Here is a 24669-nt window from a genome sequence, read left to right as displayed (position 1 = left end):
GCAAACTAATTCACCCAAGTTATCACTTCTATCTGAGGATCAGATCACTTATCATTTGCTCCACTCTGCAGAGCTAATAATGTCATGGGTGCCTTGTAATGGCTATTGGGAATATACAACCTTAATATCTTCTACAGAGAGGTGTATGAGCCTGAGCTGTAATGAGAAAATAAAATTCGATTTGTTCAGGGAATTATTTGGATAGACGTGGTTTCTGGCTAACATTTATGTTTGTATTAGTGGAGAAATAATAATAATAAAAAAAACATACCAGCTGTTATACTGTTCACTTTTTAGTGTCATTTCAGTTATTGATTGGTCAGGGTAGTAAAGACACAAAGCAATAGTTACATTAGTTTTTATACATTTTACAACACAGTAGCTGTGTTTTTTTTTTTTATTGGGTACTTTTTGGAGTGCAGCTTTGTAATCTGGGTTAATGGATTGTGTGATATTATATCAGCATAAATCTCCTCAAACAAAGCCCACCAGAGTTCAATGGGGCTAGGCTGGACAATGTTATCATGCTTTGCAGGCTGTTTGTGAAGCCTTTTCAGTCCTGTTAGGCCTGTATGTGTGTGTGTGTGTCTCTGTGTGTGTGTGGGGGGGGCTTGGGAGCTGGGGGGGGTTGGGAATAATAAATCCATCACTGGTGTCTGCACGTGAGCAGCCAAAGAGCAGACTTCAGTGACAAAGTGGTCTGCCGTTTGGCATCCCGGCAGCACAGCCCTGCTAATAGCAGCAACCTCTGCTTAATGTCCTGATGATAATGAATTCATGGAATTAACTTTCAGCGCTGAACAAACTGATAAAAGAAACAGAATTTCAGCGGAGATTAGCTGCTAGGAACTGGATTGGTTTGTTCCTCCTATCTTACCTTTGCCGAGAGTTGTCGGTGTTGTAATCCTAAAACACATTCATACGCTGTAAGCCTTAATCGGGGAGATAAATGAACCATAAATGTGTGGATTCTTGACAGATATATAACTGAACTCAACTAGCAAGTCCAAGTCTTTTGATTTTATAAACTAATATGGTTTAGTCTTGTAATATGCCAAGATTGTCAGAAAAGAAAGCCAGTATATGCTTCTGGTTTTTCTATTGAAATGTTTTCATGTGAACATAACCTCACATCATGAGAAACTGAGACTAAAATGAAGCTACAGGCTAATCTAACAATGCAACATCACCTCCTGGTACCATTGCACATCACAGATAGGACTTACTGCTGTCCTGTAGCAGTGCTTGTTTAGACTTGAGGCCATGGTGATAGTGACGATGTGGCTCTCAGACAGAGATAGCGACCTCAACTTAAAAACACTTGCAAGCTGCTCTCTGCTGGTGTCAGTGTCACTCAGAGCTGGTCCGGATGAATCAGCCCGCTACAATGCTCAGGTGATTGGTTGAATCATTCATCTGTCTGAATGTTTCTTCTGTTGCTCATACTGAGGTTAGACAATGTAAATACGATGTTTTCTGCTGGTTAAGGTGTCTGATAAAGGATTTTGAGGCACGTCCGTCGGTGACCCACCTGCTGGAGCATCCCTTCATCAAGCAGGCCCATGGCAAAGATGTGGCTCTCCGTCAGCAGTTAGCAGCTCTTATTTGTGAGCAGCAGGAAGTAGGCTGCAAAACAAAAACCAAGTAAGTGTGTAGACATAGCACAACTGTGATGATAAATTGTATTGCTCCTTTGGGGCACTGAGATCTTATTTTCAGCTGGAAAGGATCGATTAAGTGCGGTTTTCCTTTTTATCCAGCAGGGGGCAGCGTCTTATCTTGTTAGTCTCGAGCTCAGACAAGAAGATGAGACACATTAATGGACTATACAGTATGATTAAAGAAAAACTAGGGGAGTGTGACTAATTCAGAAAGAGTAATTGTGCTGACTAACCTCAGATTAATTAATATAGTTCAGTCCCTCTGACTTCACTTAATTATTGTTGTTTCAATAATTATCTTGAACTACTAAAAAAAAAAAAAATAGTGACAGTTTTCTTTGGTTTGTTTTTTCTTGTTTGCATTAAAATAAACTAATTTTTCTTTGTTAATTATTATTCAAGATACCAGGGCTACAGAAACTCATTTCAGGAGGTTAAATCTGTCCGATAAGTTCTTCACTCAGAGGCTCACATGGCAGCAAATGACAGAGTGAAAGGTCTCCTGTTTACTGGAGAAATACTGACTTTGCCTATGCTTAATCTTCATTATAAAGGAGTTTGCTGAAGCTGCCCTTGACTGAGAGTCTTGATCTTATGCCAGCTCTGTTTACTCCCGAGAGCTTGCAGAGTCTGTGCCTGTGCCTGAGCCTGATCCCGAATTCCTGTCCACAGTGAAAGTGGATAATGGGATTAGGAGCTTGTAGGGCGAGAACTGGGCTCGGTTGGTTTAGTCTCTCATGCCACAGATCAGCAAACAATGACTGCAGATAGGAATAAGAAAGACATAGAGAACTTAAAAGTAGCTGCCGTAGGTGGAATAGTGTGATTTAGTTCAAAGCAAGAGAGAGTAAGACGCTAGATGTCTCAAGTCCTCCTCTAAAGGGACATGAGGATGAGGATTCACTTTATAGTGACCACGTTTGTGGTATATTTCTCTGCTGTATTTTCCATATATTCAGAATGGAAAATTAAAGCAGAGGTGGAAACAATTCCCAACCTGAAGCTTGAATATTTCAAGTCTTATGATTGATAATTTATCATTATGGAATAAAGATTCATGAGCTGAATAGAACATTATTAGATATATTCTTTTGAAAGTTGAAAACAGCAAATTTCTTCATGGAGAGACTGCATGACTTGTTTGTAAGTATTCAGACCAATTACATGTAAGGTGCAATGGTTCACTAGCTCTGTTTTTGTTCTTAACAGGTGACAACACAAGCCATGATCATAACTGATACAACTCTTGCTTCTTGTGTGTTTCACCGAATAACGCACTCATTAAATTTAGTAATGTTGTCTGTGCATCTTCATGGCTGACTTAATATTTCTGCTCTGACAATTAGAAAACCATTTTAACCAAAAAAAAAAATGGCACCAAAACATGCCTTCATTCATCACTTTCAATATATTCTGTTATGTTTAGAAGTATAACTTTTGGCAGTTTTGACTACAAATAGTCTAATATCTACAAATTCTGCTCATTTGTCCAAAATAAATTATGTTAAAACTTATAACAGCTGTTTTGAGTTGTGGGGAAAAATTTTTCTGTTGTTGGAGTTGTAGTAGCCTGTTTTTGACAGTCACTCGAGAGTTAAAAGGTCAGAGCAATGAGTTGTATGACATCCAGCAAAGACACAATGATTAAAGCAAAAACAAGAATTCAATTTCACATCATTAGACAGAAATAATAGAAAGGCATCGTGGTTATGCTGAGCCTCACACTCTCATTAACAGTAATGATCAGGCAGAAATAACTCTGGTTGGGACTTACTGTTTGCCAAAAAAATCTAATTAATTACAGTTTAACTTAATAAATTTGTTGTATAACACAAATAATTGAATAAATAATGTAATCTGTGGTCCGTTTTTGACTACGACTTATTGAACCAGACTCTACTTAAACTCTTAAAATACTTAGACTCTACTTAAACCAGACTCTACTTCTTAAGGAAGCTGAGATCGTTTAACATCTGCACCAAGATGTTGCATATCTTCTATAAGTCTGTTGTGGAGAATGCAGTCAGCTTTGCAGCCATCTGCTGGGGTAGTAGCATCAGAACCAGAGACTTGAAGAAAATCAACAAACTAATGAAGAAAGCTGCTTTTGTGCTTGGAGTAACTCTGGAGCCGCTGGAGCTGATTGTCCAAAGAAGAATGCTGCACAAGCTGATGAAGATGATGGAGGATTCTTCACACCCTCTCCACAACACAGTGATGAAACTAAGTGTGTTCAGTGAGAGGCTTCTTCAGGTCCGCTGTAAGACTGAAAGATACAGAAGATCATTCCTGCCAGCAGCCATCAGCCTCCGGAACAAGACCTCCTCAACTTAATTATCTACTACAATACTGAATTTCCCTTTGGGGATTAATAAAGTATTTTTTATTTCATTGTTCATTTAAAATTGTACAACATTAACACATTACCTCAAATACCAAAGTTCATGCTAATAGCATTTGCTTATCTTAACCTGAACAGTCAGTGAATGATTACTGATAAAACTAAGATGGAACAACATTTAGAAATTATTGCACTTTGAATGCATGAAAATACTTCCTCTTATTTAGTGACCTCTGGTTTATTACAGAAATAGCTGGGACATGATGTCTTTAAATTGATGACAAAAACAAAACCATTAATCTGTCAAGTTAAAATCAAAATCACCAAATGTTCATTTTTATCTCACATCTGAAATTTTTGGCCCTCATCATATCAGGGATTTGTAATCAATGAAATTTTATTCTATTTTTTTTAGCCTACATGGAGCAATTGGTAAAAAAATAAAAACTACATACATACTTTTTTTTTTTTTTTTTTAAATGAAAAGGTTTGTCAACACTTTTGTCTTTGTTGTATTCATAGAAATGTTTATAACCATTCACTATTTGCAGTACACTTCAGTAGATATATAAAGTTATTCCCAATTTTATGCAGACTATTACTTAGATACTGAGTTGGCTTTCCTGGTCTGCCTACAGACTCAGGCGCTCTGTTGGGAGCTTCCCTCATATTGGCACCTCAATATCTTTTCGAAACTATTGGAACTTATTGGCTTTGCTCGCGACTCTCGTTTGCCTTAACTGAGAAAAAGCATTTAATTATGATGCTTCTTATCCTTTAAACCTGCTGCAAAACCTAAATCTCACTAAATTATTAACTATATTTTATAATACATGAAGAAAAACAAATTGTTTTAATTAATTTTCATCGCTTCTTGATGATCATCAGCAGTGGCAACGGCTGCTGTCTTGACACAAAAAAAGTCAAATAGATCAGAACAAGACTTCTCCTTTTTTAAAAAAAAAAAAATTCAACGTTACGGTGTGGTTTCATTTATTACAGGACAGTTTAAATAGTTTATAGTTGCTAACTCTTATATATAAAACTTGAATAATGGTATAGAATGTAGTGAGCTTTTGTAGCAGCAAGACAGTATTGGGGAATGGTTCGGAAAAATAAGCACATTTTCATCAGACATACACTGCGACAGTATGGCTGTTGCCATACTGGTTATTGGTTTGTTGTTTGTTATACTACATCATCAGATAGGGTAATAAGTAGTCATATATACAGAGTTGTCAGTACGATGAATTAATTGTTGGCTTAGGATTTTTCCTGGGAGCTGATGAAAATGAAAAAGGTATCGAGAGAAAAAGCTGGCTGTTTGTGGTACACCCCAGTATCTCCATATTTATGTACATAAGAAAGAGGCACACTGAGCTGCAGATCTGCTTTACTTTTTCTCACACTCTTTGCTGTTCCCCTGAGGTTTTAAAGGAGCCAGCTGGCTGTGTGTTGACCTCTGGCCACATGGGACTCATTTGAGAGTAATGGGTCAAAACACAGATGAAGTGCAATCACAGCCTGTGATAATGGAAGATGCGTCCCCTGGGAAAGCTTTAAAGGGCTTCCCTCAGACCTCGGAAGTGACTGAGTCTAACATTCAGCCTTCAGACTACTATTTGATTTGGTGTCATGTTACAGCTTTCAGTGGCATTATCTTGTCCTTGACTTCACACAGGCATGAGCGGATCAATACTCGTAAAACCCTCATAATAGAGAGCTGTCCTGATGATGATCTGGTAAATCTGGAGTTTTTAGATGAGGTAAGGTTTTATGTCTTTATGTGATCATGCATTGATTGGCCTGAGGCACAATGTTCTAGATTCTATATCTGTGTTTGCAAGTGTCTTTTTTTTTTTTTCAACAGGAGACAATTATCAGCCATCTTCACAAGAGGTATGATGAGCTGCAGGTGTACACCTACGTAGGTGACATCCTCATTGCTCTCAATCCTTTCCAGAATTTGAGCATCTACTCACCACAGGTTGGTAACAAAACTGTGGATGCAATTATTTTCATAGCTTTCCCAATTCCGGTGGAAATAATGGATTGATCTTTATTATGCTGCCAGTAATTGGGGAATAATAAATAGAGCAATCTTAAAACACTTTTGTCTCTCAGTTCTCTAAGTTGTACCATGGTGTGAAGAGAGCTGACAACCCTCCACACATCTTTGCCACTGCAGATGCAGCCTACCAAGGAATGGTGACGTTCTGCAAAGACCAGGTTCAGACAAATTGAACTGTTTCTAGCTTTTTTTGTTTTGTGGGGGTTGATATTTGCAGAAGGTCTCTGGACTTCTGGTTTAAATATTTTAAAATTAATGTCTTATGTCATCCTTTCTCATTTGTTGACTTGTTTCCTTTTTAGTGTATCATCATCAGTGGAGAAAGTGGAGCAGGAAAAACAGAAAGTGCTCATTTGATTGTCCAGCATCTTACTTTCCTGGGAAAGGTATTCTCATCTGTAAATACTAAGGCTAACCTATAAAGTAATAGTTCCCATATATGAAACTATACCAGAGTTAATCATAGAGAGACATGCTGTTGCTCTCAGGCGAACAATCGATCTCTTCGGGAGAAAATCCTTCAGGTCAACCCTCTTGTTGAAGCCTTCGGAAATGCTTGCACAGTTATTAATGACAACTCCAGCCGCTTTGGCAAGTACTTGGAGATGAAATTTACACCAACTGGAGCAGTCATTGGGGCCAAGATGTCAGAATACCTTCTGGAGAAATCAAGGGTCATCAAACAGGCAAAGTCAGTGAAAGACACTCATTTGCTCACACTGGAGTTTCATTTCTGAAATTTTTCTAATGGTTGTCTGTTTTCCTGCAGTGGAGAGAAAAATTTCCACATATTTTATTATATATATGCCGGGCTTTACCACGAAGACAAACTGAAGACTTATCGGCTTCCAGACAGGACGGCCCCAAGGTTTGTCTTGCAGTTTGACTCTGATGTGCTCATGGCTTCCATTCATATCTGACAGAAAGCTGTGTCTTGTGAATGACCCCTTTTGATAGGAGTAAAGTTTACAGCCATTAATATATCCATGTGTATGTTTTACAAGACAAAATAGTACACTATCTCCAGTGCTCCGTGTAATGATCTCTCATGTTGGCTTAAGGCACAGGTGTCAAACTCCAGTCCTCGAGGGCTGTTATCCTGCTGGTACACCTGACTGAAATGAATGAACGGATTGACAAGAAGATGTTGGATCCATTTGATTTTAATCAAGTGTGCTGGTGCAGGGAAACAACAAAAACCTGACTGACACTGGCCCTCAAGGACTGGTGTTGGACAGTCCTGCTTTAAGGTATTAGTTTGGAGGACCAGAATCATCAGAGATGAGCATTAAAGGGCCACATCTAGGCCTTTCTGGATGGACCTAAACCTTGATCACTGTTTGTTTTTGTTGCAATAATGAACACAAATGAAGCACATGAGGAACCCACTCAGACTTACATTGTTGGAAAAATGTCACTTTTAAAATGACACTTTTTGACAGGCTCACCAAATATCCATGTTAATCCCAAGTGTGAGCAGGTCCAGATTTACCCTGTGGTTTCTCATGTTGCTTTTTTAAAAAACATGTCTCTGACACTTATTATTTACCCTTGTAGGTATATAGACAGCCAGCAATGCAAAGTGATGCAAGATATTGTCTCAAGAAAACTGTATAAGGAGCAGTTTGATGCAATTCAGGAGTGTTTTCGAAATATTGGCTTTACAGAAGAGGTACTCAACACTCAACAGCTAAAATATACAGATTGTCTGTCTTCATAATTGTAATTTTTAATGTTTTTTTTAAATTTTTTTTTATAGGAGGTCAACTCTGTTTACAGAATTCTCTCAGCCATTTTGAACACAGGAAATATTGAATTTACTGCCATCACATCCCAACATCAGACCGATAAGAGTGAAGTGCCTAACTCAGAGGCCTTAGAGAATGGTGAGATACTGTAGATTAGTGTATTCTCTGGGTTGTCATCTTTTTTTTCCACTCAAGACAATCATTTGTGGCATATTGTATCTGTAGTGTATTAAAAACACACAAAAGGAAAAAGAAAATATTACATTATTTTACAATACAAAAATAAAGAATAAGCATGACAGCAATTCAACTAACAAAACAAATTCAGAAAATGCAACAAGGCTAAAAACACATTTGAGAAACAAATCAAAACAAAAAACAAACATCTCAATAACCAAGATCAAAAGAACGACATGCCATCATTTTTGATGATGAAAACGGAAACATTTTGGACTATTCTTTTATTATGATCATACTGTTGTGTTTTTGTTTTTTTGTCTGTGCTTTGTTTTTGTTTGACATATTTTTACATTTTGTTATGTTTTGGGTGGTTCCTTTATTTTGTCATCTGTCTTTTGAGCCTCAGGGACCCAATGGTTGCAAGATTATCAGCAGAAAAATATGTTCATGTGTGTTTTCTGTTGGGTGCAATCTGTTGAGACAAGCATTTGTATATTAGATCTTTTGTATGAAACATTTTATGTAAATGACATGAAAAGAACAATCCTACATTGTAACATTAAAAAAAAAAAGGAATTATAAAATGTTTTCCATACACAGAACACAGAAAAGTACAAACACAAAGACATCTTTAAATGTTTGGGGTTTTGTTTTTGATTGTCCGGCTTTTTTGTCAGCTGCATCTCTTCTCAGCATTGGTCCCGAGGAGCTCCAGGAGGCGCTGACCTCTCAGTGTGTGGTCACCAGGGGTGAAACCATCATCCGCACCAACACTGTGGATAAAGCTGTTGATGTCCGAGACGCCATGTCCAAGGCCTTGTATGGACGCCTCTTCAGCTGGATAGTCAACCGCATCAACTCACTGCTGCAGCCTGACATGAGCATCTGGTGAGTGTTTGTTAGTTATAAAGATTTGTGGGATGTCCACAGTTTTTTTTGATTCACTTGAACGCTTAATGCCAATTCTCTACAAAACTCAGATGACCTCTGTGGAAGTCTGTGGAGGTAGATACAAACATGCAGAGGGGAATATCAATGGGCAAGCCTAAGACAAGCAAAAGGAGAGCAAAAAAAAAAAGTTTTAATAAATTTTTGATACAGAGTTGCGTGCAGAGAAAATAATATTGAGATGATTAAAAAGACTTCAGAGAGACTGCAAAAAGGCTTTTCATTGATCCAAAAGAATTCCTTCATAAATATGAGCGTTGACTGTCAAGGAGTCGTCTTGCAGAAATGAACAGAGGCCAGAGTTCCTGTCTAAATTCCAGTCATCTGTACTGATTTCTTATTGCCATTAATAACACAGGCTTAAGGTGACCTCTACATTCAGCAGATAATGACGGCTTATGACAGAACCAGCTCCAAGCACTGAATATGAAATGCAAGATGTGAAATCTTCATACTCTGCTGTGGAACTGTGCATTGTTTGTGCAGACATTGAGAATATCTTGAGGTTAAATCAATAGAGACTGAAATAAAAAAACACTTATGAAGCGCTGACTATTTTTTTTTAAAGCTGATGTTTGTTTCTCACAAGACTAGGGCTTCCAGACCAGAATTTGTATTTAGGCTGAACTTGGATTATCATTAAAATTTTATCAATTAGTACGGCTGCCGGGGATTTGCTAGCTCCACTACATAGAAGAATAACTTTGTTTGTCCCCCTTTTCTCCTTTGAAGTGCTACAGAGAACTGCATGAATGTGGGAATCCTGGACATCTTTGGATTTGAAAACTTCAAGAAAAACTCCTTTGAACAACTGTGCATCAACATTGCAAATGAGCAGATCCAGTTTTATTTCAACCAGCATATATTTGCCTTGGAACAGGTGAGTTTTCCTCCCACAGAAAGAGGTTATTAAAGATCTGTGCTGATGCACAAACTTGAGATAGCACGCTAAATTGCTTTAGATTAAACAAAACAAAGTCCTTGAAAAGCACTTTTATGGAAATAAGTCATTTTAATATTATTTATGTGTTTCCTGATCCATCAGGTTAGAGATGCTCTTAACATGATCATTTTGTTTGTTTGCTCGTCTGTGATGAATAACGGATTGTTCATACTGTTGTGTCCCACCAATTTACTCTCTAAATTGCTTTAATGAACCAATTTACCTAAATTGTGTCTTTATTTTGCTTAATGGAAATAAAATAAAGCAAGAAACATTTTGTCATCATGCTTTTTTGCAATAATAATTCTTTTTAGTGGCATTAAAAGTTAAAAAAAAAAAGTTTTATCATTTGAATAGCACATTGTATTACAAGGAACCTCGATTTTATCTTTAAAAATACAATCTAAATCAGTTATCAGTGCCATATTTCACAATATCCTCTGCTCAGTCATTTACATTCCTATTTACATTTTTAGCACTCCACAGGACCAGAGCTGTTATCAGGAGCTGCATTTACTCTTTTTAATGTAATTGTAGCAGTGATGGTTGAAAATTTTGCCTTGAGCTTGTGCAAAAACTTTCTCCTCTGGTGTAAGATGACGCTCAGCGGAGAGACTTTTTATTTGGTGTGGATGTCTTCAGTGCTGCTGTACACACTGATTATTCTGAGTTGATGACTTAAACATGAGGACGGTTTAGATCCATTGGTTCTACTTTATTAGTAAAATATATATTTAAAACAAGTTTTTGATCTGAAATTAAATAGATGCAATAATATGATGTGAGTCTGGGTTATTTGCACATTGAAATAAATTATGAATAAGTAAGTGGCTCTATTTGTTAGTTTGGTGCTGTTCTGTTTTCTTCATTCATTCTATTATGCTGCAAACTTCAGGCATAGACACGCACAGACAGCTGCTGCTGTTTGGTTGAGTTGATTACAAGCTAATTTTTTCCCCACACACACATGCACAAATCATATTCAGCCCAGATAGTTTAATTGGGTCATTTAGAGAAAAATTAACTGGTTTATTCTACATTCTGTGGTTCTAATTAGATGGAATACCAGAGCGAGGGAGTGGATGCCGGGCTGGTGGAGTATGAGGACAACAGGCCCATCCTGGACATGTTCTTACAGAAACCAATGGGTTTGCTCTCCCTGCTGGATGAAGAGAGCCGCTTCCCACAGGCCACTGACCAAACCCTTGTGGGTAAGACTACAAACACACCCTCACCATAAGCCACCATGAAAAATATCATAGTAACTGAACCGTATGAGAGGCCAGAGGTCAGTGATTGTCTGTACCTCATACAACATATAAAGGATTCAGGTCATATCTGCTTTTCTTCATATCTTGCTAACAGATAAATTTGAAGACAATTTGCATTGCAAATACTTCTGGATACCTAAACGTGTGGAGCTTTGTTTTGGGATTCAACATTACGCCGGAAAGGTATCAAACGACTTAATGAGTTTTTTTTTTCATCACATAACCTTCTGTCTTATTTGCCTGAGACATAAAATAGATTCACAGCGTATTAACAAGTTATCAGATTTTAAAGCACTTGCCACTCTGAGTGTAGAATATATGTCTCAATGTGACATTATGTTAACATTTATACATTGGTTGTTTTAAAGGGGGAGAAAGAACCACTGTTGTGTGGAAAATTATGAATAACTTAAAATGAAAAATGTAATAACAAAATTAGTCATCAAAGTCTGGGTTTATAGGCCATTTTAACTGTGCTCCATGCTTCAGTTATATTGGAAGAAAACATTGTTTCTTAGGAATGCACAATGATAACATGTAAAGGCAATGAAGGCTCTTTAATTAGATACTGACATTGATCAAAAAATTAGTTGTGATGTTATGAAATTTGTTTAATTTCAGGATTTTGTACTGGAATGCGATAATCACACTTGTAGTAGGATGAAAACTACAACATTGATTTAAATTGTATAATGTTTTTGCCAATGACTAAATCTGGACCATCATGATAACATTTAAAAAACAGAACAGCTTGATGATCATATATCTGTATCGATATCAGCAGTTAGTCAAAATTAGTCCAAAAAAATATCATTACATTGGATAATAGCAAAAGTCCAGTGTGGTTCAGCCCTGATGTGTTTAATAACATTGTGTTATCAATTATTCTGTTCTGTGTCACAGTTAGTTTGTACAATGTGACAGTATGCACAATACAGGACCCAAAACTACAACAACTAAACTAATAAAGCCAATAATATTTTTTATTATTTCCTGTTTTGAGTTGTTAATTTTATTTTTGTGAGAAGGCCACATGAGAAGAATATAATTTCTAACATTTAGTTTACTTTGCTTTTATGTAAAATGCACTTTTGTTAGATAAATATAGTTCTAGTGTCAGGAATATAAACAGGATGTGGACTAGAATAGTAATAATACATTAACGATGGTGGTCTATTTGTATTCGATGTGTCCTACTTGACAGGTGCTGTACAATGTAAATGGATTTCTGGAGAAGAACAGGGACACTCTTCCTGCCGACATCGTCGTCGTCCTGAGAACATCAGAGAACAAACTTCTGCAGCAGCTGTTTTCCAGCCCGTTAACTAAAACAGGTACTCTGTGATACGGGACTAAATAAAAATCAGCTATTTCAAAAATCTCCACCACCAACATCAACAATGTTCAGGCACTCACCACAATGACAATATAAACTTTCCTTTGAGACAAACTATTGTTAACTGCGATTGCAGGACCGTATTAGTCTGTGAATTGTGCTGCTGTCTACTGCTTCCATAATGTTCAGGTAAGTGGGTTTCAGACGTGGCTCCCAGGCATCCACTGGTCCCCCCCCCACCCACCCTTCATTTCAAGCTTCTGTGCCGTGCTCGGATAAATCTGCAGTCTCCATTATCTCTTGAGAGGCTCAGCTCTCTGCACGGCGCTCTGTTTTTATTTTCACTAAGCTGTCCCTCTTGGTTTCCTACTGCTGAATGCTATCTACAGATTGTGGGTGCAGTGGAATATTTTTATGATAAGGGTTCTAAAAGCCCAGGGGATGAAGAAACAGTATTTAGAGAACACAAAAGCAAGTCGTCCCACCGCTTTTCTGTTGGTTAAATGAAGGTAGAGTAATGTGCTTGTCATTAGCCCTGGCTGAGGCCTCCTGGTCACTTGACTTAGCCGAAATGCTAATAGATGTCTTAAATTATCAAATTCCCCACTTCCTTCTTTATTTCTGCTAAGCCACATTATGTGATTCACTTTCTTTTTAGGGGCCTGTAAATGCCTGCTTTCACTCTCAGTGGCATTAAAAGGAGTTTCGACTCACAAAAGACACTCACTGAGACTCCTGTTGAAATCTGTGATGTGTCTGTAAACTTCAATTGCAAGTTGTGCACGGGGGAGTCGTCAGTGGCTTCTTCCTGCAATTATAGGCTTCAGAGGATCTTGCTCTATAAAAACAAGTTCCTTGAACACTTCTTTTTAGTGCAAAAAAACACTGAATAGAAGCTGAAATGTGCTATAATGTTAACTGTTGTTGACATGGGTGTCATTTAGGTCTAAAAGCTTTTTTATTTAGTCTTTGTTTTACTGTTCTTTTGTCTGTCCCACTATTCAAACTACAATGAAGTCAGTGTGATAATTTATCAAAGAAATAAGCTTTCTAGACTTTTTTTAAAATATAGTTTTAACAAAGCTCTGAGTTAGCATTTGGATGCTCTTGCTTATTCATTGAGAAGCCTTGTGCTGTGACATGTCGACAGTCAACGCATCTCTCTGAAGCTGGAGGTCCACTCTTATTGCAGTTTGTGAAACTTCAGATCATCTCTTCGATAAAAGCTATGAAACATTGCTGTGGCTTATCACTCTGGAAAAGATGAAGCAGTGTTTTAAGTGAGATACAGTATAGCAAAAAGAAAATTAAAAATCTATTCTTCAGGGTAAAATTTGCGAGGGGGTTTTAATTTGCATTTTCCTTCACATTATAGATTCACTGTTATCTGTGAAATTACCATTATCTGGGGGGATCTGATGGAAATCTGTTATTCACCAGGGTGGTTCCACACTTGGGCTCCTTCCAGTGTCACCACTAGGGGACACTCTCGTAGACCAGCAGTCTGACACTGGTGGAGGTGAAATGATAGCTCTGAGATGTCCAACTAGAAACGCGTAATGCGCACACATTTCCTGCTGGCCCACCTATCAAAAAGACAATTTGATTCCTCTAAACCAGCAAATTTTCCCTCCTCAAATAAGTACACCTTTTATGTGATTTTTATGACCACAGTATGTGCAGACATAAGTCTCGAGTATGGTTGCAGCTTGTGTTTGGAGAGCGGCAGGGAAATAGGAAGCCCCAGGAAAGTAAAAGCTCCCAGGCGGTGAATAGCAAGGCCACTTGAGCCCTGCAGAATGTGGGTCCTTGAGGCTTGGACATGTGGTGGTGTTTTGTCAGAGGAAATGGGTTGTATTTGCATGGACAAATTCCTCAGAGCCAGGGCCTTTCCCAGATCAGGAGGGATCACAGTGTTTGAATTGGCTGGACTCAGAAGGGCCTACCAGATCCTGGGCAGCTTGCAGTCACAGCATGGTTCTGTGTGCATGTGTGTTTGTGTGTGTGCACGTAGCCTCAGGGTTGCCTGGCCGTACTGATTGTAAGCATAGCACATCTGCACAGACACACTGCAGCTCCACAGTGCCAGCACTTTATCGGAGCACAATGAAAATGAAGCGACTGCAAAAGCAACTCTTATTATTATTTTGATTACTACTGATGTGCTCATTTAATCTTTTAAACTTTGAACACTTTGCAATAAACACATAGAGTGATTGATGTAATTTTTTAAATAGTAGTGAGGAAGGTGACATTTTAAAGTCCTGTGGTTAAATATAAGCAGGCAAAACCTGTGGTTATAAAATCATATTTACTCATGCGTGCGCCTATGGTGGAAGTAGATTTTGCATCTTGCCACCACCTCTGGAAAACAATATCAGGTATCAAATACTTCCTGAAATTGTATGTATTTATGTATGCATCATTCTTGTGGGAGTATGTATGACTTTAATGTCAGTTTGTCAGAAGATGGGAAAGTTCTTGTATTTTAATATAAATTCAAGTGGCTTAAGCTTCACTAGAATGTTGCTATTTCACAGGGAAACGGGGTGTTTTTTTTACTCTACAACTTGGCATTTTTGCTTTCCAGTGTGAAATATAATCTCTTAAAGCAATTCTGAATAGATTTTAAAAGGTGATTCATCAGTCCTACATTGTCCTCATTCTTTGTCAGCATTTTTAAGATTTTGCAGCTGTAATTATGTACGTTAATGAAAAAAGCTTAGGCCACAATATTCTTGTGCAGATTTTTAAGATTTTGACCGAAAGGCCATCATCCTTGTCAAACAATTTACATTGTTACAATAAACATCTTAACACGAACCAACTACTGCTGCTCTCCTATCCTCTGCATCTCTCTCTGTCTCCCTTCATGTTAGGAGATCCTCCTGACAGGCTTCTCCCAGCTATGTGACACATTTGGCTCTTTGTTCTCCCCCAGCAGAGGCCTTTTTCATCCCAGTGGGTAGATCTTAGACTAGACTTCCGCACTTTCTCATCACCAAGAAAGACATTCACCCAAGGAATACTTTTTGTTCAGTTTCTCTCCAAATCGTGGCATTGGTGAATGTTTCGAGTCAGCAGTGGATTTTATGACGACCCTATGCATCAGTTGCAGGAAGCCGGCTTTCTGAAGTCACATGGTACAACATCCTTTGATAAATGCAACACTGTGTTGTGTCACTAAAAGCCAATTACACCATGCTATTTATGATTGATCTGCTTTGACAGTAGTGGATGGTATTTGAATCAACAGCCCCTGGAGCCATCTCTAGGCATAAACGGTGGTGGTTTCGGAGGGTGGGGAGGGTTGCGGGGGGTTATGGGTGCTTTAATCTAATTTGCTTGGTTGCTGAGTTGACTTTCTAGATCACATGTTTTCAAAAAGAGAGCGGGAGAACGACAGAGATATCCAGCAAGCCTCTGCTCACTCAGCTCAAGAAGGCTGCTCTCTCTTACAACTTTGATTGTCCCCTGTGTCGACAGCTCGATCCACAGCTTCTGAAGTACAAGGCGCACACTGGCACTCATAAAAGGCGTGTAGGGAGGTGTCATATTGAACGCGGGATTGCTTTTTAATCCCAGGCACATTGACTATTCTTGTCAATAGAGCCCCAATACAACTGCCAGCTTGAGCTTTTTTTTTTTTCCCAGGATTCTTGCTGGGCTTAATTTTCAAAGTGAACGCACAGATGCCAGGGAAGTTTGTTTTTTTTCTCTTGCTCTCTCTCTCTTCCTCTTTCTCCCTCTTCTCAGTCTGCCCCCCCATCCTCCCCATACACCATTCTGCCCCTCTCTGTGTTTATCCTGGAAGTCCATGCCAAGAGCAACCTGCGTGAAGCAGAAACTAGCAGTGGGGTGCTCGTCCACCTGTTTGTCAAGACTGATGACCTGATGGGAAATATTTCCCTCACCTGCTCCCCTCTTAATTATCACCCTTTAATATTAAAATTTTTCTCTTTTGTTTGATTTAATCATTTGAGAGCTCAGACAAAAGCAAGAACAGTCTCCAGCTCTAACTGAAAACATATGTGGGCTTTTTTTCAACACTTCCAAAGAACAAATCTTCCCTTTTCTGTTCCTCGTCTGTCTTTGTGTTTGAATAATCACGATCCACATCATTAGACCAGACCCCCACTGTATCTAAATTAGAGGGTCTTCTTTCAGGCTGGACATCACAGGTGTTCCCATGGTTTCATGTCTCAGGAGGCAGAAATCTTTGAGGATACTAACTATTAACCCATGCTCTAATCATGTAGTCAGAAGGGGATATGAAACCCGCCAGAAGAATGAATTAATACGACCCACCAAGGAATACATGAAGAAAGCAGCGACTGTCCATTTGCGAGGCTTAGGTAAAACTGTCATAGTTTCTCTCATCGTGGCGCAGTCCCTTCATCTCCTCTTGATGGTGTCATGGAAGTGAGAGGCGTGAAAGCACAGTGACACTCCACGAGCCCGTTCCACTCGCAGCCGCTAATTCATCATGACAAATGTGCTCAGATGATCTGGCCCAGCAGCACTAATGGGGAGCGGAGAGAGCGCACTTCATTTGCACAAGACCCACTCCAATTAATCCATCCAGCTTTACTCTGGGCTAATTGGAGCAGGGCCCTCCCTGCCTGTGTGTCGGTAATATACCCGACACAGTTTAACAGCCCCTGTTCTCAAAGATCATACTTTTTTTTTTGTTGTGGTTGTAGATTGTGCTGAAGGGCTGTTTGAGCTTTTAAAATGTGCTCCTGGTATCCTTAAACACAAGGTCCTTTCACAAACATGTGTTCATAATGAGCAATTACCGGCTTATATTTCTATCTTACCATATTTTACACTTTCCTCACTTCTACATTTAGTTTGTATTTCTGAATCTGTGGTTATTTTCACAGTACATTTTCAACAAATGTAATAGAGCATACGTTAGAGCATGGGTTTTTGCCAAAATGAAAAATTATAATCATAACAAAATAAATGAGCAGATAAATAAAATTTTGTCAATAATTGTTAAACCCTCTCATCATATTTTTTAGGTTGTTTTAACTACAGCAGGGTGTAGCACACATATTTTTTCCCTGAAGACGCCAAAATTGCTTTGGTTCGTGTAGAAACCTTTTGCACTAATAAGATGTTCTTTGTCCGAAGTTAGAAATGATCTGGCTGTTTATTAATCCATCATACATTGATGAACTGCTCTTGATGTGTCTTGGTATTTTACACACTTGACATTGCCAAGGCCTCTGAGAAAAGACGGACGCTGATCCACTGTTTAAGTTTTTGGCTTGCTGTCAGATGGCGTCCTCAACGACTGATGTGAGACTGGAAATCATATTGCAGAAGCGTAGTATTTGCATTTTAGAAGTTGGTCTGTGTGTGGTAGAAAAGCTAGAACAATTGTTGGCCTGTCACTTTAGCTTTATCTTAAAATATGTACAAAGGTTTTCTTCCTTGCCGTACACGGCTGCCTGGGTAATGCTGCCTTCTGTGTCTGCAGACGTATTTTTCTAAAGGTGTGTGTGGCACATCTGTGCAGCTATTGTTTATTCATGGAGTAAACCCTTTGAAATGTGTTAAGATACTTCCCACTCATTATAAAAATCCTGCCACCCATGGATTAGGACTTTGATGTCACCAATCCTGCTTCAAAGGCTTCTTTCACTGCTATTAATCACAGTTTAGCCTCTGAAGATATAGCCAGAGAAAACATTTGGACATCTTGTGCAGAAACTTTGAAATGTTCTGACTGTCTTGCATATGCTATGCTCATATCCTTTCCACGGTGTGTGGGGCTGTTGGACTGCTGTGCATGCAGCTGCACTCTTGAGTCTGTGGGATTGAGCTTAGATTTAGGCTCCTCTGAACTGACTTGTATGCTGCAACTGCTGCACAAACACTAACACAGAGATGTGCATTTGAGCTGTGTGTCGAATGAAAGCATCACAACCAAAGTATTTCCTACAATTGAGTGTTTGATAGTCAGTTATTTTTTTCAGTCACATCTACAGCTGTTTAATCTTCTTTGAAGCTTTAAGTGAGTCCTGATGATTAAAATGTTCTCTTTTTTCAAACAGGAAATCTGGCAACGTCCAGGGCTCGGGTCACTGCTGCTTCCAGATCACTGCCGCCACAGCTCAGCTCAGGACGCACCAAGGTGAGGCTCCTGTGTTACAAATCATCATAAGAGACCATAATGCTTTTTAATAATTGCTCACAGGCATTGCGCTATAAGAAACCCAGTAAAAACCTGCCCTGTGAAGCATAGCCCCATTAATTGACTACCCAGTTATGTTTGCTGTCTTGCTTGTGGTGTGGCTGCACCGCCATCTGGCATTTGGTGTCTCCACCATGAAAAAAGTTTCTCAGATTTAGTAACTATGTTTATCTGGCAGTGTTTTTCAAGCGCATCAACATAGAGCAGTGGTTCTCAAACTGGGGGATGAGAATCCCATAGGGGTTGCAAGATAATCTTAAGGGGCCGCCTGATAAATGAAAAAAAATATATATAACCTGCATTTATCAATTAAATTTGTATTCTCAAAATTAAACCCTTATTCCAGAGAATAATGTACAAGCTTAGAACGTTAACATATAAACAACAAAGTTAGTACATATACCAAATTATAAATCTGAATTTAGTGTTTTCTCGATGAGAGATGCTGATTTTGGGCATGTAGGTGTTTTATTATAGTGGTAAACCAAATCCACAGCAAAAACACTTTATCCTCTTTTATTTATGACAACAGGTTTTTTTTGCCTTAAATTTTGAGGTTTTTGTGGGACACGACCCATCTGATATCTCCTAATTAACCACTCAGTTGCGACGTTGGGGTGGGGCTCATGAACGCCAGCATATTTTATCTTGTAGGGTCGTGGCTCAAAAGGTTTGAGAGACGTTGCATTAGGCAAAGGTTAATCATTTATAATCATATCGGCTAATATTCAAGTATAATCCTCCTGTTTTCTCGAATACCAAACAAAACGTCTGATGAATCATCTTCCCTGTGAGATTCTGGTGGTTCAACTGCACTGTTTTTCCCCCCTCTTTTCTTTAGTGTCATACGCATCTACAGCATTGAAAAATGTCAAAGATGTCCCCTTTGTGTCATGACACTATTGTTTCTTCCTTACAGATAAAAATTTAAGCATGATTTCTATGATGTGTCCAAGATCTTAATTCCTTTTGGAAATGCTAATACTATTCTGCTGATAAATTTTGTTTGTAGGAAATGTTAAATCAAATCATGATTTACTGTGAAAACTCCCTTGAAGATGAATTTCTGCTTCTTTTCTTCTTAACTGTCCACTTTTCTTCCCTTTATTTCCATGTCGTTGGCCAACATGTGCTCTACTCAGTCACCTAAATACCTTTTGAAGGTAAGATTTTTGTTGAAAATATTAAAACCCTCACTCAGCAGTAATGTATCCCTCTCAAACCACAGAACAACTCAAAATTGCAGTCTTAAACATAATTAATGTAAATAAACTTTTCTATAGTGCATAACATGTTTTGCTAACTTTAAACTCTCTTGACACCACTTTGTCTGTCTGTGGGAAAATGTAAATTTTTTTTTTTTTTAATGATTCAGTGTTGCAATGCAAACAAAAAGTGATGTGCTTCTTATATTAAAGAATTATTAAATAAGAGAAGCAAACACAAACAAACATTTTAGCTTCTCTTTAATGATTTTCCACCAAGCACCTACTCAGTTATTCTTGAACAAGAAAAGACTTCTTCATAACAGGCAAGTGTGACTGATGTAATATGTATGCCATGATGTTCTCAATCAGAGTTGGGGGGGGAGACTGAAACTGACACTAATAAAAACTTGCCAGATTAAAGCAGTGGGATGCTTGTTAGAATAGCAGAAGTGGGTCCCTGATAACTGTTTGTACTTGTGTATGATATTCGTTCAGAACGACAAAGTGTCAGAAGATCTCGTTCCTCTGTTCATGTACCTTACTTCCTCTGTGCAAGGATGAAATAAAGTATTAAGATATGCACTTTGCTACATCGTCTAACCATAAAATATCTATTGCATCATTAATTTTGATGAAGCCATGAACAGCGGAGGCCATTAGAAAGCTTATATTGTGTCCTCGTTAATCCATCGTCATCGGGACGACTGTCTGCTCAGTGACAGCTACTCTCATTACTCAGTGCTTTGCAATTTTCCTATGCCCCACAGCAGTGCCGAATTATTCTCTAGATTGTTAGCTTTAAGTGTTTATGAGGCTATGTTGTATCGACAGCACTGTTAGTACAGCTGTGTATTCTCAACAGCCCCATTTAGAAGAAGGACACCTGCTGTAATAATACCTTTATCTCTGCAGAGCCCACCGAGGACGTCATGTTGCAAATAAACAGCATCTCACTTTAGTCTCTTGGCACGAATCTGGCCTGTTTTGTCAATGCTGTGTTCACTGTGAATCTTTGTGTTCAGGTCGACACCATGGAGATGATGCGTCACCCCGGAGAAACCACCAACATGAGAAGACAGACTGTGGCCTCCTATTTCCGTGTAGGTCTTATTATTATGTGTTGTAACTGTCATATATATATATGTATGTGTGTATATATATATATATAATGTATTTACATTATATTTATTTATTAGTATATTTTATATACTTTTGTATACTACTTTGTAACCATATTGTATTACCGCTTGCTTGACTCATTTTCTGGTTTTACTGAACGAACTGCTCAGTACGATGACACAGCAGTGGCGGGTAGTAACTTTTGACAGCTTATTTTGGCTCAGCCCACACTAACCTTTTTACTAGATTCCAAGCTGCAAACTTTTTATTGTATTCCAGACATGCTCAGTTACTTTATCTGTCTCAAATGGCTCCTGATAGCATGATCAAAGCTGGACCAACGGCAGTTCGAAAGCATCTAAAAGTCACATTTGCTCTCAACCAATAAAAACAGGAGAATCGTGGAAAAATATCCTGCCAGACTTTTCTTCCATTGTTGTATTTAATATGTAACATATTATGGATGATAGTTCTTTGTTAACCCTCAGTAGCCAACAGTACTTTACCCCAGAGGTGGACAAAGCCAAATCTGTTTCCATTTTTCAGTGTGTCATTATACCAAGTTCCCTCAGTGTGACCCATGACACAAATGATGGCTCACTGCTAAAATACTGTATAAATATGAAGCCTTTACCCTTAAGATATATTTATGCATTTATGTACATTCTTATGTTGCATTTGATGCTGACACATTAAATTTCTAATAAGGAAAAATTAGAAATGGACACCACCAAAGGTCTGATTCCCATCTTCTTAACTTTCACTGTTTTTTTGTCCAATAATAGACAGGTTACACAGTGAATGCAAAACATTCCTGTATTGTTTCCCAAGATTTTAGAAATTTTGCATGCGAATTGTAAAAAAGAAACTCGAGAGCATCTGTACCAGCATGGACCATTTTGAAACTCTAGATTTTTTCATTTGTGAGTTGGCACATACACATTTTTAACTGATTATTTCATGGGAGAAATTGGTGTTTTTTTTCATTGCAAAATAGTGTAAAAGTGCTTTATGATCCTATTACAAAAAAAAAAAAAAATCCTCCAATCAACGTCATTACGTTAGTTATATGTCTCTTCAGTACTTATCAATACTTTCATTTCACACTTTTAAATGTGGGATTCTCTCTGAAGTCTAAAATTATAATCATGTTACTAATACCTATGATGGGCCTTATTATGGTAGATATTTCATGGTGTTTGTCCTTCCTCTTGATACCCTTTATTGCTGCCTCATGTGTTGTACAGTACTCCCTGATGGACTTGCTGTCTAAAATGGTGTTGGGTCAGCCACACTTTGTGCGCTGCATCAAACCCAATGATGACAGGCAGGCGTTGCGCTTCTCCAAAGAAAGGGTGATGGTGCAGCTTCGCTACACGGGGATCCTGGAGACAGTCAACATCCGCCGACAAGGCTACTCCCACCGCATCCTGTATGAGGAGTTTGTCAACAGGTAATGATGCTACATGTCCACTGAGAAACATACCCAATTGAAGAGTACTGACACAACCCCAGAGATGTTGCAGAACAAGTGAGTCATGCGCTACATCACACAAAAACACGGGTTCTTTAATTAGAAGTTCAAGTTAAATAAAGCAACACGCTGACTAATTGGCAGTCATTAGTGAGAGAGCAAGACTTAAACCTACAGCTCTCTTAACTGGGTGGATACTCTTGCCTGGAAAATATTGACAAAATTTGTACAGGGAGGAACTGTGATTATAAGGGGAGATACATTTTAATAGGTTTCCCTTTACTATTCACAAAGAGTTTGTTCTTGCACTTTTGTGACCTAAAAAAGCTCAAATATAGTTTCTGCATCCCATGGGTACCACAGTTCTAAGAAGTTTCATCGTTAAAAGGAATTTACGTAAGTGTGCTGTTTTTAGTTTTTAAAATTATGGGACAGACTTTGATTACTCTTACTAAGGACGACAGACTTCAAGATACCCAACTCCAAATTTACGCCCACACACGTGTGTGTGTGTGTGTGTGTGTGTGTGTGTGTGTGTGTGTGTGTGTGTGTGTGTGTGTGCGTGCGTGCGTGCGTGCGTGTACATATATTTTAGGGACTAACAAGAAAAAATATAATTACCAGTTTTGTAATTAAAATAATCTTAATTAATCACATTTCAATTGCATAACAATATCTGCCCCAAAAATAGCAATTTTTAAATTTTATTTTAAATTGATTTTAGTAGAGAACTTTATTAAATAATAAACATAGACAATAACACGGAAAATTAATATTAAAAAATAAAGCCCCATATTACCAGCACTTAGGGAGATATTGACTCAACTTTCAGGATCCACAGAAAACTGAATTCTGATGCCACAGATACAGAGGACTGATTTGGTCGGGTGTGTGCATGAGGGTGTCTTCGGGGTGCACACCTGGAGAACATTCACAACACAATGGGGCCACGTTCGGAGCAAGCATTTATATATATATATATATATATATATATATATATATATATATATATATATAATGTGTGTGTATGCTTATATGTATAATCATCCTCTGTCATGTCTCAAAAAGAAAACTTGTGTTTGATGAGGATTTCAGAAAACTTATGTTTGATCAATATTCCTTTGAAAGATGCTCTGCCACCTCTCATGCTAAGACTTTCAGATGATGTCAAATTTAATTAACTTGGACTTCTGGCCTGTGGGAAGCAACTTCAACACAGCTGGCTAGTCTCACTGCTTACGGAAGCTGCATGTCCTACTTTTGCTCACAGTGATAGAGTGATTTCTACAACACACTATACAACTGTTTTCCTGTTGTCTCTGCATCACTCATATGCGATGGGTGACTGTGTGAACTACAGAATGTGTTGCTTCATTTTCAACCTTGCTTTTGAATCTCTATCATCCTACCTGAGCCTTGTAGACGTCGTAAAGACGGACTGAATGGCTAAACTGCACCTTTAGTGAAAACTGATTTAAATTTGTGCTTTCATATCAAAGGTTTGTCTGATGTTGCAGTGCTTTGTATTTACCATCAAAGAAATAACAGGTATCAACAGGAATTAGTATGAAAGGCTTTAGACTGGGGCGGGGAGGGGAGTTCAAAGAAGTTTTTCTTCTTGTTGTTCTTCTTTTTGACCAACAGAAGAAACTGAGAGATGAACGAGTAGTTCTGGAGCCTTGATGTCCCTGACCAAACATGTATAGCCACCCTGTCCCGTGCCGGTATTTTGTAAACTATAATTGAAACATTACTGGATATATTTAGACAATGTGAGCAATAAACATTGGAGCTGATAAACACTGTTAGGCCTGATGGGCAACCTCTATGGCCACTAAAATACGAGCCAATGATTCAGTGAAAAGAGCTGCAACAATGAGCCTTTGTTGAACACTCATTTGCCAGTCACACTTTTTTTCCCCAAAGCAGCTGATTTTATACTATTAGACTCAAAATTCTACTTTTTTAAAAATTTTTTTTATTATTATTCATGATAATTTAATTTTGAACTAAAAAATGGACTTTTAAAAAGAACAAATATTGGTTGCATCAAATAACAAACAAAACAAGCTTCTTAATTATACTTCAAGAGATTGTCGTTGAAATAAGATGTTAATATGTCTGGCATGTTATCCTGAACAGTTTCAGTGCGGCAGGAGCAAAT

At 38.2% G+C, this 24669-nt stretch overlaps 1 protein-coding gene across 1 annotated transcript in view; it reads left to right on the top strand.

The window, feature by feature from the left end:
* myo3b (myosin IIIB) overlaps nt 1-24669 on the top strand; it is a gene marked incomplete at its 3' end in the record, with an annotated part of 52620 nt that overhangs the window by 13263 nt on the left and 14688 nt on the right. Inside the window, exons 9-26 of the mRNA XM_079254694.1 lie at nt 1489-1644; nt 5684-5768; nt 5873-5989; nt 6127-6231; nt 6376-6459; nt 6562-6764; nt 6843-6941; nt 7631-7745; nt 7833-7959; nt 8679-8889; nt 9682-9829; nt 10950-11103; nt 11258-11346; nt 12368-12497; nt 18565-18644; nt 19847-19867; nt 20935-21012; nt 22279-22484. Of these exons, the coding sequence (XP_079110820.1) occupies nt 1489-1644; nt 5684-5768; nt 5873-5989; nt 6127-6231; nt 6376-6459; nt 6562-6764; nt 6843-6941; nt 7631-7745; nt 7833-7959; nt 8679-8889; nt 9682-9829; nt 10950-11103; nt 11258-11346; nt 12368-12497; nt 18565-18644; nt 19847-19867; nt 20935-21012; nt 22279-22484 (2208 nt within the window). The remainder of the gene's footprint in view (nt 1-1488; nt 1645-5683; nt 5769-5872; nt 5990-6126; nt 6232-6375; nt 6460-6561; nt 6765-6842; nt 6942-7630; nt 7746-7832; nt 7960-8678; nt 8890-9681; nt 9830-10949; nt 11104-11257; nt 11347-12367; nt 12498-18564; nt 18645-19846; nt 19868-20934; nt 21013-22278; nt 22485-24669) is intronic.

This window comes from Telmatherina bonti (genome assembly GCF_933228915.1).
Source record: "Telmatherina bonti genome assembly, chromosome: 15".
NCBI lineage: Eukaryota > Metazoa > Chordata > Actinopteri > Atheriniformes > Telmatherinidae > Telmatherina > Telmatherina bonti.
The sequence above is the reverse complement of the archived record's forward strand: the minus strand, read 5'-3'. Positions and strand labels throughout refer to the sequence as shown.